Source organism: Amphimedon queenslandica, unplaced genomic scaffold, assembly GCF_000090795.2.
Source record: "Amphimedon queenslandica unplaced genomic scaffold, v1.1 AMPQUscaffold_13503, whole genome shotgun sequence".
In the NCBI taxonomy this organism is placed as follows: domain Eukaryota; kingdom Metazoa; phylum Porifera; class Demospongiae; order Haplosclerida; family Niphatidae; genus Amphimedon; species Amphimedon queenslandica.
Genome location: NW_003546261.1, coordinates 271,856 through 287,308, shown reverse-complemented (window position 1 = coordinate 287,308; position 15,453 = coordinate 271,856). Strand labels below are relative to the sequence as shown.

Genomic DNA, 15,453 nt, shown 5'->3' with positions numbered 1-15,453 from the left:
TGTCTAGCTTTGGCACATGCTAATTTGTTCATACCATCGACATTGGGAGGTACTTGTACTGAATCCAGCAAAGTCAACAAGGAGAAACATAAGGAAAATATGGAGTTAGCTACTGAAGTATATATTAACAGAAAAAATGGTTGCCGATGTGGTGATACAGTAATACATCTATTTAAAGGTGCAGATTCATCTCAACAGCAAGAAAATCGTCAGTATATTTTGCAGTAGTTAAAAGGGTCCAAACAACGGTTAAAGAAGAAAAACCCTGCTGTGTATGAATACTGTGAGCAGGTATGGAATGTGAGGAGTAACCACATGATAGCAAATCTTCCGTCACAGTACATTTTTTATCTAGTCTGTTGTTATAAACCACATTGTACCCACCCTTTGTGTGCACAGCAAAGCAGTGAGGTTCAAAGATGGTATAATTCTGGTCCTCTAGTATCTTATCTTCCTTTTCCTACCCCAGATTGTAATCATTGCTATGGAAATAATGAATGTGAAGAATGTAAGGATTTTTGCTGTGGACACTTTCTAAAACCAAAGGAAACTATATCTTGTAACTTACTGCCAATGATGAAGCCACCTTCTGTAATTCTTAAGGAAGCCTTTGACTCCTGTGTAACATACCCTCCTTCTGATTTTACTTTTAGTGAACTAAGTAAAAAGGTTATGCTGCCTGTACAAGAAGTCAAATTCTGGTTTAATCACCTGAAAACTATTCAGAACAATAGAATTAGTGGTGCTCAAAAGGCTGCCAAAACAAGGAGAAAGAAGAAGACTCAACCCTCTATCCAACTAGGCTCAACTCTCTGTGACCCTCAGCCATCAACTCTCAATTCTCAACCCTCAACTCTCAATCCTCAACCCTCAACTCTTAATTCTCAACTCTCTAAGACTCCCTCTTATTCAACAAATGAGTACCAGTGTGGCATTTGTCACACATTGTATCAAGAGTTTACTCAAGTTGAAGAAGACTGGATTGGGTGTGACACATGTGATACATGGTATCATTTCATCTGTCCAGGAATAGACCGTGAAGCAATTCCTAAAACATATATATGTACTGAGTGTAGTGGCTGAGTGAAGCATATTTGTTTGTGTGGATGTGGGTAAAATGCTGCCCATAAATTCTGGTTTAATCATCTGCAAACTACTATAATTCACACACTACTATAATTTAATGAATAATAATCTTTTTTAATTGGTGATGATACAGCAAATAAATAAATTTTTCTACTGCATGTAAATTAACATAGCAAAATCCCCTATAAATGCCCCTAATGACACAGAATGAATATGGGCATTTGAAGCTGGGTGGGCCCCAGGGGGTGGGGGATTCATCATGTGAAAAATTCAAATCTCCACATATCCCCGTATAGGTCCCGTACGTCGATAGTGGGGCTTGACATTGATAGGTGCATAAACTGTCCGTTTACTTCGTGATCAATAGGAGTATCTGGAATAACTATTTTATCATGCGGAACTATTTTTACGAGCGGGCAGCGATAAGAAACAATGAATTTAATCACAGTGGCCTAACTCAAGTAATTACTTATTTAGGTTAAGCAGAAGTATTATTATGATAGGAAGCACAGGTCTGCAACATGCTTTACCAATGTGCTTAATGTTTAATTAATGTTTAATTTACTTAATGTTTTACATTGTTTGTAGTTTTATATACACTTTGTAACTTAAATTGTGCTGTCCAATCATTATACTCACTTTAAGATAACAAGTGCAATGTACTTGTATGTATAAACAGGTGGTCAGAAGAGTAAATGGAGCTCACTTAAAGAAGTTCAATGCACCATCTACAGTCCAAAGATGCTACTGTAAGCCCATAATGATTAGTATGTTGTATAACCATGCAATTATTTTTACAGACTCCAAGTATTGTAACTGACTTAAGTTCTACAGTTCCATCAGTGTTAGAAAATGCTGAGGTATTGCTTGTGGTAATTAGTATAAAGCCTATAAATTACATACATATGCAGTCACTAAAAGTTTTGCTATCATTTATTGCTACATGAATCTACATATATGTTAATATACCTTCATTATAGCCTTCAATACTATCATTATACTAAATTACTAAATTTTTATTGTTTCCTTTTTAATAGCCAGTACCTATATTGGCAGACAAAATGTCTGATCCCATTCATTTAAGTATTATTGAATCAAACATCTCCAATGCATTAAATGGTACTGCTGTAAGTACTACATCTACTTCTTTTTCGAAGGTAGATACATTTACTGAATAGCGAGTAATTTGCAAATGCTCAATGTCACATGGCCACATATATGCCAAATTAAATCCCTTTAATGGTCAACAATTTAGTAATTTTCCAAAATTTTCCCCTCAATAATTGCGGTACACTATGTACAAGCATTATAATTACATTGGCAGTATAATTATTTTGATCATGTGATCATGTGATACATTTTTGAATAGGATGACTCTACTCCTCCATTGCCATCTCCTATAAATATTAATCAGCCACAGGTAGTGTAATTGCCAATACATGGAAATATCAGTTATTATTGCTTTTTGCCTAATAGCCAGCAGCAGCAAAGGCATCAAAGCTATGAATTGCCTCACCAGTAGTAAACCACAAAATATAGATCCAATGAAATAGCCCACTATACCGTATATCACATTTCGTAGGAGTATCATTGACAGTTATAATAAAGAAAGGACAGAAGAAGGTAGTAATGATAAAGCAGTGAAAATAAAAAAGAGCGCTGGAACTAAAGGCAATTATTATTACTATATACATGTACACTTGTATCCAGGAGTTTCATTAACAGTAGTAGCACAGAAATGGCAAAAAATGATAGTCATAGAGCACTGACATCGAAAGAAAGCACTGGAAATAAAGGTAAAATATTAATTCTATTATTGTTATTATTACTTTCTTGTATCTAGGAGTTTTATCGACAGTTAGTAGTACAAAAATGGCAAAAGATGGTAGTAGTCATAGAGCATTGAAATTGAAAGAAAGCACTGGAAGAGGTAAAATATTATTTCTATTATTTTTATTATTACTATTCTTGTGTCTAGGAGTTTCATCGACAGTTAGTAGTACAAAGATGGCAAAAGATGGTAGCACTAAGAGTTGTGAAATCAAAAGAAAGCACTGGAAAAGGTAAAATATTATTTCTGTTATTTTTACTATTACTATTCTTGTATCTAAGAGTTTTATCAAAAGCTAGTAGTTATAAACTAGCAAAAAACAGTAGCACTGAAAGAGTTGTGAAATTGAAAAAAAAACACTGAAAAAGGTAAAATATTATTTCTATTATTTTTATTATTACTATTCTTGTATCTTATCAACAGTTAGTAGTACAAAAATGGCAAAGGATGGTAGTAGTCAAAGAGCAGTGAAAGAAAGCACCGGAATTAAAGGTAAAATTTTATTATTATTACTATATACAACTAAAGGTAAAATAACATTATATTGTTATGATGAACTAGTATTTGTATTATACATGTAGGAGTCTATAAAGCTTCAAAGCATTTTTCTACATTTTTACGTAAACAAAAGCAACAGAAGAAACCAGATTTTGTGAACTTAGACACCTATATAGTATGTAAAAAAGCCTCGTAACATAAAGAAGTGGACTTTGGGTGATGAATTAAGCATTTTAAATGGAGAATGGATAACGGATTCTATTACAATTACTGGACAAAATTTAATCCAGTTACCCACTGGCTTTCAGTGCCCGACATTAGGCTTCACACTCTCGTATAGATTTATGAACATGGAGTTTGTTCAAATTATTCATAATGGTGCTAATCACTGGGTGACAATATCAACAGTTGGATGAACTGATGGTTTGTAGATATTTATGACAGCCTCATTCCACATCTTAATCATACTTTAAAGCAACAAATAGCATCTTTGATATTTTGCCAAAAAAGGAAATAACTGTAAAGTAAGATTAGATTTTAATTTAATCAAATATAATATCTTTTATTTCAATAGTTATAGGCATTGCCAGCAGCGAAGTGGGAGTAATGACTGTGGCATTTTTGCACTTGTTTTTGCTTCCATTATAGCTAAAGGTCAAAATCCAAGCGAGTATGTCTTTGACCAGCTTATTTTAAGAAAACACCTACACAGCTGTCTATCAAAGGGAGTGTTTACTGATTTTCCTTTTAAAAGACAGAGAAGAAATATAACCACTACGGTTACGTATAGATTTGGTATTTATTGCTCGTGCAGGATGACTCAAACAATTGAAATGATTCAGTGTACAAAGTGTCTGGAATGGTTTCATCTTAATGTTTGTGTTGAAGTACCAATGGATGTAATTGTGAAAAGGACATTACCATGCATTGACAGTTAAACAATAATTAAGACTGCATCATTATTTGATTATAGTCTATAAAATCAGTATTGTTGCAAGGTCAAGAGTTTATGCATAGATCTAAGTAAGTGATATTTTTTAACCAAGGTCAAATAATTGTAAACCCTGGGTCCAAAACTTTTTTGGGACGTAGGAACTTTTTTGGACATAGAACAGAGAAATTCAGAACCCGGATCATTTATTTTGGACCTTGGGCCACTTATTTTGGACCCATGGACATTAATTTTAATTTTGGGGTCCATATAAATTAGGAACCTTTTTATTGTGACAGATCATTGAATGAAGGAAAGACAGAAGCGTGCAGCAGCATGTATGTCGAAGCTTGGTATTACTTCTATTAATGTAAGTACATGCAAAATAGTGAGAATACTATAAGAATGTAAAACATTACAAGGGCGAGCTTAAGCAAGCTAAAGACTATGTGGTATGCTCTACATGAATGAGCAAGCAAAGCTATTGCAGAAGTCTAAATGCAGCAAATATCTTGCTTAAATTTTCTATATCATTTCATTACTTAAGAATTATCTGCAGCAATTAAAATTATCAATGAACAAATCATACCTGAAGATTGTACATCTGTTTTGTTAATCTAGGGTTGCCTGCTAAAGAAGAAACATCACCTATAGAATAGATCTCAGTACAGGTACATATTGCTACAGTACATGCAGCTTGCTATGGTCACATACAGGTACAAAAAAATTATACATCCACCACATTGAAGTCCTGTGGTAAATCTATAACTTAACTTTACAAGACATGTGGGGAGCTCTTTTTTAGTGTGCATCACACATCACAGTTAATTCATCAGGAATATGCCCAATAATATCTCCATTCAACACAGTGTTACGTTATATGAGGTGTTATAAAGAAGCTATAGTAGAAAGAATGAGTGAAAAACAGAAAAAGGTCATCACAGCAAATATGACCACTGGTCATCGCATTCAGCAGTGAACTTGCTCAAGATTGGTTATCTATAATAAGAGTTCACTCAGATCTTCTCTTTACAGGTAGGCAACAGCTTTGTTAAATTTGTGAAATTTATTCATTAAATTGTGTATCATAACGCTAAGCAATTAAGTAATCAACTTAACAAGTCCTACTCACACAATTAAAAATAAACGGGATTATGAACATTATGCATATTGTTGACTAAATGTATCAGACTAATATGTCATACTCCATTAACCTCTTATTTAATGAATACTATAGAATTTGCTTCAATACTGAAGTCCAACAAAAACATGAATAAACATGCAACTTCTGATAATATGAGAAATGATATTATGAATACAAAGTAAATACAATGTAAATGTTACTACAATCACAAACGCACTAGGGTGCCATCTATTAAAAAGTATTATTTTCATTTAACTAAAATCATGAAAGGACAAATCAATAGAGTAAGCACATTAATACAAAAAGAAGTACCAACAGAAAGTGAACTTTTCATCAATAAAACATTATCACATTCCATTTGCAACAAAACATTGTTCGCAATAGTTCCAGCTCATATATGCAAGTTTACATTGTAACCCTTGGACCTTATTACACTATAGCATAACTGTACATGTACTTTCAAAACAACTAAAAGAATTCGTGCAGGTGACTAGGTATTATTATTTTTTGAATTTTATTTAAAGCCAGAGCCTCTTAAATTAGGATGGTAAGGCAGCTCGATACGACGGGGATACGAAGTTATCGGTGGAGGCACTGGCTGATGATGCACAGGTGGTCCACTTCTCTTTACATTGTTTAAAACATGTGACAACAAATAATCTTGGCCACGATCTATAAGTGGAGGAACAGCATCAGTAATTTTTGGATTACCAGTTGAAAAGGGAAGGGAAGAAATTTCAGTACCACCAGCAGTACCACCATATCCAACATTAGAACTATCACCACGATAATGCTGACCACTAAATCTCATGGGAGGAGGATAAGTAACAGATTCAGGCATAGAAGGTGGGTATCTTTTGTTACTGCTAGAATTAAATTGATGGTCTGGCACCTTGTTACTACGTGACTGACTCTGTGAATATGGATTAGTGGCTGACAAACGATTTCCTGACTTGGGTGACTCAAATCGTCGATATGTCACATTGTTGGCAAGAACAGCTTCTTTAACGACTGGCCTTGATTGTCCTTGTTGTGAAGACCCAACATGACCTATTGATGAATGATTGCTGTGAGCAACTACTTGACTGTCACGTCCACCCAACCTACCAAAAACACTTGGATCATCAACAGCTTGTCTTTTTGACAATGCTGGATACTCTTCATTATAGCTTCGTTTAATTGCTGCTCCTCTATTTCTATTGTCCCGCTCTTTTCTCTCATTTTCATTACGTTCCCTTTCCTTTATCTCTTCTTCTTCTTTCTGTCGGCGGTTCATTTCTTCCTTATAACTTGCTAATCTCTCCTCCTGTTCTTTAAGCTTTTTTTCTTTTTCCAACATTAGCTTCTGGTGCACACGCAGATGCTCTTCCATTACCTTCTTCTGTCGCTCTTCACGCTCTTCCATACTCCTTTGAAACTCTCTTTGAACTTTTTCTCGTATTTCTTTTTCCTTCTGTCTTTCTATAGCAGATAGTCTATCCCTTTCACGAACCTCCCTGGCCTTCAACTCTCTCTCTTTAGCTTCCAAGCAGGCTTCTCTTTCACGAAATGTCTTCTGAAGCTCCTGAAGCTCTTTTTGCTGCCGTTCTAAGACATCTCTGCCATGGCTTTCACGTTCTTGTAACTCACGCATCTGACGATAAAGCTCTTGTTCTTTACGAGATTGTCTAAATTCTACATCTCTTCTAAGTGCTTCTCTTTCTCTGTCACTAATTACATGATCTCTTTCATCACGAAATCTTAGATGAAGATCTTGGGAATCAATTATCTGTGACCCTAACCTGCAAGAAATGTATATGGACAAGTGTCCCAATAAATGCTATTTCACTAGAATTGCGATTAATATTGATAAGAGTCTCTACTTTCAATAAAATTTATGACATAAATTTAACTAAGCATTGAGTTTATATAGTCAAACATACCTGTGATGCATACGAGATTCCATTATAAACATTGGACTACTCCTCACAGATGACAAAGGAGGAGATGACGCAAGCCTACGATTAGATGAATGATAGGAAGGACTTCGTAAATGAATCTGGTAGGGAGGCAGACTCTGATGTGATGGTGGACTAACGCAACGCAAAGGTGGGCTTAATCGACGAGAGGATTGACTTGACCGTCTAGCATCAGGGCTCAATCGACGAGATCGTGGAGGCACATCATAATGCCGCGGAGGGCTATGTCGTGGCCTTGGAGGTGAAATAAATCTTTGCCGAGGACTGACGTTAATGTCTCTAGCTGGGCTAAGGCGATGAGATACCACCCTTCCCCTAAACAATCCAAAAAGTAAGAAATTAATACCACAAAGTAAGGTTTTGCAATAAAAAGTATTTACATGTATAAGCAGAACAAGTATTTTTGATGTCTGAAATTGGATGATGGCCCATTGTTAATTGTGTACTATACAAGAATAATTTCCAACTCTTACAGACCCCAATGAAGAATGGAGACTTAGACAGCTGGATTACTACATGTAGACCCTCTTGACTCCAGAATATGTGCTGGCTCAAAAAATTGACTTATATAAAACCTTACCTTTGTCTTATTTTATAACTAAATGTCAATTACTGAGACATAATTGCATATAAAACCTCAATCTTATGCTCTAAAGTAGTTGCTACAAGCCGTTTTGCTTCCTTGCACATGCACAATGCGAAAGTAGCAGTAGTGCCCATGGTCTGTTGCAGACAGTAGCTGGACAGTAGAATGTAAGGAAGAATATCCTATACGGGCTTCTAAAAGGACAGAGGTAGTACAGATAAACTTTAAAATTACAGACATTCTAAAAAAGCATCCTCAAGTTCCTTGACAACTTTTGGAGCACATGAGCACTCACTACTACAGTAGATGTGACTGAGTAGCACCAAAATAATTTTTGGACATAAAGTAGCAAAGAATAGCAAAGTAAATACCCACAAGCAATGCAAAAAATAGCAGTAATAACATTATACTACAAAGGAAAAAGTTTTTAGGTGATGACAATTCTTGCTACAATAAAAAACATGGCTAACAATACTACAACTTCAAAATTCAAAAGCCATACCTTGTTGATGAAGGCCTCCTGTTATGAGGACTACGACTTCTAGGCCGTCCATCAGCCTTCCTATGAGTAGTAAACAACTCTTTGCGACCATCCTGCCTTTCGACTGAAACAATTCTTTTAGAATTTGAACTGTCTTTGCGGTTACCGACCGTCTTCTCTAATAAAGGCTTGTGACTTGACTTTTCTAAAAAAAATGCACTTAAACAGTATTAATTTGTATCATATACTGTATCAAGGTCAAAAAAACACAAAATCAACAAATTGGTTGATTTGCTATGATAACCTTTCCTGCAGCTGCAAAAAGAATAAACTATATTTTTGGAGTTGACTCTTGTTTAAATGTACATGTACATACAGACAAATAAGTCAGATGCTACACTGCATTAGGAGAGGCAAATTAAAATTATTATAGGATGGTACTGATGACAACATTCCTTTGATTGTGAATTGTGAGCTAGGAAATCAATCACAATAAAAAAGAAACACATTCTGTCAAAATATGGCGTGATGACCACAAACAACAAAACATGTTGCATTAAAGTTGTTTTTCAAACAATCAATTTTCGATACGCAATATAAACCAACCAATGGTATCATGAGTGATAAAGAGCCTTTGATCAGAATCATAAGTATTAAATATTCTGTTTCTATTTTACGTAATAGTGCAGAAGTTATTGCGATGTGGCAGTAGTATCATGATTGTGGGTCTGGCCAATCAGACATAACATAAACATGCTCAGTACTACAACCATAATTATAAGGTATAGTCATAGGAATAGTATTAGAAACAACAGTAATATCTGGTGGAGCTATACACAAGTGTTCAGAGAAGTAAGCCATGTTTTCCATGAAAAATGAAAATGATTGCTAGTTACAAGCAACACATAAAACTAAAATATGTACAAAATAGCAAAATGCCACATGTATAGTCTTTGCCTCACCAGCAACAAGTGTGGGCAAGGCCAATCAAGTTAAGTGAGGTGTCAGCAACTCATTAATTCTAACTCTCTCTTTGAGGTTGTGTGGCCTTCAAAGGGGTTCGCATACACTCAAAGTTTCTCCATGTGCTTAAAAAGTTACTTTATCCAGCTTTATCAAGTATAGATGGCAGTGCAAGGAACGAAAAGCTAACAATCTTGCCAGATGTATTAGGTTCTCCTATAATTTTTGGAACACTTCCAGTACCTGGTATCTGTAGAGAGACAAAAAACCTCCTCTTTATAAAAATATGTAGCATTTTTTCTGTAACTTTTGTCTTTTAGACAGGAATGTCTAAAAATCACTTACCTCTCCACTTTACACGAGGTGCTTCACCTTAAAAGAATGACTTAAGGCTATAAACGTCAGACGCTTGATAAGAGTTTGCATGCAATAAATCAAGCCTAATAAATGTGTGTGTGTGCAGAGTGTAGAAGTTTAAGAAACTCAACCTTCTTCCAGCAGTTACACATATAGTACAACAGACACAAATTTACTCTAGTAATCAAGATTTCATACTGGTAACAAATCCAGGAATCAAGATTTGACACTTTCACTGTACTGTAACAACAGCATGCTCACATCTAAATTAGGCTATGAAGAATACAGTCAACACTATGTCAAGCAAAATTTAATACATGTACCTACAGTGGTAATACCATACACCACAGTGGTAATACCATACACCAGTTTACTTTTGAGGAGAAATATTTTCAAAAATTTCACAGTTTCTCGCTCTTTCGCGATATTTTTCTACCACAAATTTCTGCATTTCCACTGCCACAAGGTGAAGACTGAAAGCCACTTGTAAAAATTAATTCCAAAAAATTTTTTAAATGCCAGACTCACAATAAAATTTGCACCACAAATATAAACCAGGATACAATATGCAGGACAAATTAGTTTTGAAATCATAAGTAAAACAATTTTTGTTTTTCGTTGTTTATGCGAGGCCAATGCACCAACAGTGTCTCGTCTCATTAGAAACTTCAAAGATATGAATAATGTGTTAACACACTATCATGATATTAAATGTGGCAAACATTGACAAGTGATTTCAAAACTATCAATGAGCTCTAATATGAACATGAGCTCTCCTTTCCTACATGTAACTACATGGCATATTCATACTGACCATCTGCATAACACAAGTAAATCAAAATGGCATCCAACCACAAACACAGTGTCTTTAGATGGAATGATGTGTGCATTTTAAATTGTTCTCTGTCCGTTCATCTTTTTTAGAATATCTTTGGAGACCACTAATTATCAATCCAATCAGAAAGGAAGGATGTGAAAGACAAATAAGCACTCGTGTTAATAAAAAATTAAAAATTTAAAAAAATTATTGAGAACTTCAAATTTTTAGTCATCTTCTACTATACTCAAAGGTACTAGGAAATTCACTTACAATGTAGTGAAGGAGAGCCCATCTAAACTATTTAAATATGTCGTAAAGCATGGTTACAAAGCACATGCATGAAAATTTTTAAAAACCATAGCATCTCAAAAATGAACGTCGACATTTTACAGGGTACAGTGACTAAAGTCTCCAACCATTCAAAGGCCAAAATTTACATACTTTACATATAGAAATTAATATAATCAAATGTTGCTGTTTTACATGTGACGAGTATTTGAAAATGAATGCAGGCATTTAACAAAAATATAAGGCATAAAATTCATAACATTTTATCTTCAGAGAAAAGAGATACGGTATCTACTGTCTAGTAAATTTAATAAAAATTGTTACAAATCATTTGATAATTCAGAAAAGAGTACAGTAATTATGTGTATTTTTGCATGCTTCTGCAGCAATGAACTCACCATTTCCATTTGACAAATCTAAATCTTTCTCAATACCAGAATCGCCACTTTTTTTAGATAAGATAGCAGTTCGGTGAGAAATACCAAGAGAAGTAGAATCTTTATTAACATCAACATCCACAGCTTCCACACTTTTAACAATTTTTTGCTTTACTTTTTCCTTCCCAGAAAAGGGTGAGGATTTCTTCTAAATAAAAAATGTGCAAAAAGAATAATCACTTCTGGAAATAAAATAAGTTTAGAGATGATGACTAAAAAGGGCAAGCTTAGATGCACTAACTAAGCACAGCATACATTAAACAAGTTGCAAGAGCTCATTCTAAAGCAAAATAACACACCAAATATAAATGAAGGTGATACAAAATTATTCCGAAGTTTCTTCAGATCTTTGCTCAATTTTACCAGTAATAATTGACTCCAAAACACTGCATTATAAAAGAAGTAAAAGCTGTTGTGTGACAAACAATTGAAAGACAGAGACTAAAACCTAAAGGTAATGGCCTGTAGAGCTGTGAACTTTAACCTGTTAACTGATTAACTTAACATAAGCATGTTGTGCATGGTCAACTACTCAGGCTCCACCATTGCTATCTTCAACCTCAAAGTGCTCAAAGTCTCTTACCAATGCTGCAGTGGAGTTTATTATTAGGGACATGAGACCCATCAGTGTTGTAGATGGCGTTGCATTTCTAAACTTAATGAATGTTGCTGACCCACGTTTTGCTGTGCCATGCAGGAAGACTATAACTTCGACCTCCATTGGTTTATACAGGCCACCCACGCAGTTTCCAATCCCTTTAAACTCTATTATCTATGGTACAGTCCATACCAGTATAAGGTCTGGTATTAATGATGCTATATGAGTCACTATGATGCTGATAATAAATTTTATAACTAGATCAGCCGGCAGTTTAATTGAGTCAGCAGAGCAGCAACCATCAACTAAGGTAAGATTAATATGCATGGCTTTAGATATATCATTCTCTTGCAGACTTATGGCATCTAAAGAGGGTATAAAAGTTCAAGCCATCGGCATTGGTTCCGAGGATACCTCAGATACATTATTGTTAGAGATGTTATCTATGGACAAGTCAGACTACGACACGAGCACAGACGTCTATTTATTCAGAGCTTGAATTGGAAGAAAGTAGGTACCTAGCCGTAGGTAGTGTTGTTCCTGCACAGACAATTATACAAGGGCTCTAGACTGTGTAATAGTCCTTGGTTTACTAGTGTCACAAATAGATAAGAAATACTATCAACAGAAGCATGTTGTGCATGGTCAACTAGCACAGCAGCACTCAGTGTCATTCACAACAGACATGTGGACGTCCAGGTCGGGTGACGGATATATATCTTTAACTTGTCATCTCGGCTTTTGGATGATTGGGATGACATGCCATGCTTTGCTCATACCCTACAGTCAGCTGTAAAGCAGGGATGGGCTTACACATACCTATAATTACCAGGGTATCTGCAATTTGAAGAAAAATCAAATGCCACTTCAAGCATAGTGCAAGGGCAATGGAGGCACTAAAAAAGAAAGGCATGAATACAAGCCAACACTCACACACTCACGATGTTGGTGCTAGGTGGAATTCTACCTACTTCATGTATGTTCACTAATAGAGCAAAATGGCCAATATATGCCATGATTCATGATAACAATTAGGGCTGAAATGAAAAGTAAGGTATTCGTTCATTTACAGCAATATTTGAATTAAATTTTTTTTATTAGAACTATTCGCATAATAAAAGTATTAATGGTTATTGCAATAACTATTATTAATTAATGGACACACCCACCAATTGTTACCTTTCTTGCTCTGTTTACCTAGTGGCGGCTATTAGCCTAATAGTGACTACTGAGGCCATGGCAAGTTGTTCTCAATCTTTAGAAAGCCCAGTCTGGGATCATTTACAGAAGATTGATACCAAAAAGGTGAAGTGTAGGAGCTGCAAGACTGTTCTAGCATACCATGGAGGAACCACATGTATGAAGAGCCATCTGCTTTCTCATCACCCTCAGCTGTGTCAAGTTGACAGCAACACAAGCCACAGTACAAGTAAGGATCAATCTGTAGCTCCAAAGAAATGCTCTACAGCTAGATCAAAGAAAATTACTAGAACAATCGCAGAAATGGTGGCAAGGGACATTCAACCAATTAATCTAGTTCATGGTGTTGGCTTCAAAAACCTGATGAGCCATGTTGAGCCAGGGTATAGTTCCTTCACACATACACATTGCTACAGTGTGCCATCGTCTCATTGAAAGTGAAAAGGACAGGCTCATCACTATTACCTCCAAGTGTGACCATGTAGGTTTAACTACAGATATCTAGACAAGGATAGCCATTCATGGTTACATGACCGTGACTGTTCACTTTGTGAATGAGTCTTGGCAGCTGTCTAGTAAGGTACTTGTAACAGAAGAAATGCCAGAAAGTCACACTGGGCAACATATTGCTGATAGGCTCACCAAAGTTGCTGCTGATTGGTCTCTTTCCTCAGTGAAAATAACTGCCTGTATTAGTGACAATGCTGCAAATACTATCAATGGTCTCGAGCTGACTGGATGGTCACACTTTGGTTGTGCTGCACATACTCTTCACCTCCGTATCGCTCGATATACAAGCAATCAGTCAAATGATAGCTACAAGTAGAAAAATAATTGCACATTTAAAACACAGTGTTGTAGCCATGACAGGACTGCGTGACAAGAAGTACAATTAGAAGTACCACAACACCACCTTGTTCAAGATGTTTCCACGCGCTGGAATTCTAGCTACTTAATGCTGGAGCATATATGCAGTCAGTCATGATCCAGCCATTACAAAGCCAGAGCATCATCACCTAGATTAGAAAGATACTCAGTGCGACTTACTCTCTCAAATGGCGGTTGTTCTCAAGCCCCTCCAAATAACCAAAACAGTCTTCAGCTTAGATTCTAATGTGTCATGTTCAATCATCTACCCAGTAATCAAATGGCTTCTCAGTAACCATTTAGTTGTACATGATAATGATGTCTCAGCAGTTGAACGCTTTAAACAAATTGTTGCTGGAGAATGGGAGAGAAGATTTACTCCTACTTCAAATAATATTTGTGAAAGCTTACAAGTTCTCTGTGCTGCAGTTGATCCTCATAATCCAGTACAGAGTTGCTTAGTTGTGACATTGAAATAGCTGAGCAACCAACTAAGAAGAAATACACTGCCATGGATTTTTATTGAAGTGCAAAGAGAGGCTTTGAGCAATAAGGATGAACTAGAATATTTCAGCAAGGAGCCAGTCTTGGATCACAATTCTGACCCATTAGAATGATGGACAAAGCATGAAGAGAGGTTTCCTACACTTTCTGAAATAGCGAAGAAGCTATTCTGTATTGTAGCACCTTCGGTCAGAAAGTTCTCTGTGTTGCTGATAATATTGTCACCAATGTACAAGTCTTAGCCAAGAGAATGTAGACATGTTAATTTTTTTGAACAAAAGGCTATCATACACCATGAAACTTGTTTTATGAAACTTGTTTTATGAAACTTGTTTTATGAAACTTTGCTTCATGAAACATGTTTCATAAAATTGAAATTTTTTAACTCCATGAAACATGTTTCAAACTCTATTGACTCCTGTATAAAAGATGTTTCATGAAACAAATTTAATTGTGTACGGTGGCCTTAAGATTCTAGCATCTGCTAAAAATTAGATATTCCTATTTAAAATGACTTTACAAGGTGTTAACCACACTACATAGACTGGTAAAATAAGATGATGCCATTACAAAAATATGATTATTAACATGAATATAAATGAGCAAAAATTCTGATGCCAATAGTCTCCTATTCATTTCAGAACTACAATAAACTGAAGTGCAGTAACATCAGGAAAGCAGACAAAATTAAAAAGGCTTCATTGCCTGCTCAGCTCACACGTGAAGACACAAAATATTCAAGAATCGAGTTTGAAGAAGAAGGAGGACTGTATTACAGAAGGACAGCATGAGCAATGGAGGGCGAAATGTTTCTCCAAGCACTAGAAACATATAAAGCTTCAGGGCGCTCAGAAAAGGAAGCAATACCAGCACAGACTACTACTGATGACCGTCACTCCACTCA

At 35.7% G+C, this 15,453-nt stretch overlaps 1 protein-coding gene across 3 annotated transcripts in view; it reads right to left on the bottom strand.

The window, feature by feature from the left end:
• Positions 1-5,577: 5,577 nt before the first annotated feature.
• LOC100640655 (SAFB-like transcription modulator) overlaps positions 5,578-15,453 on the bottom strand; it is a 23,461-nt gene continuing 13,585 nt past the window's right edge. For 2 of the 3 annotated variants that reach the window (XM_003383977.3, XM_019993063.1), the window contains exons 7-10: positions 11,342-11,528; positions 8,537-8,720; positions 7,413-7,763; positions 5,578-7,271 (exon numbers count right to left, since the gene is read on the bottom strand). In XM_003383977.3, the coding sequence (XP_003384025.2) occupies positions 6,005-7,271; positions 7,413-7,763; positions 8,537-8,720; positions 11,342-11,528 (1,989 nt within the window). In that variant the 3' untranslated portion in view covers positions 5,578-6,004. The remainder of the gene's footprint in view (positions 7,272-7,412; positions 7,764-8,536; positions 8,721-11,341; positions 11,529-15,453) is intronic. The other variant, XM_019993062.1, reaches the window with a different exon arrangement.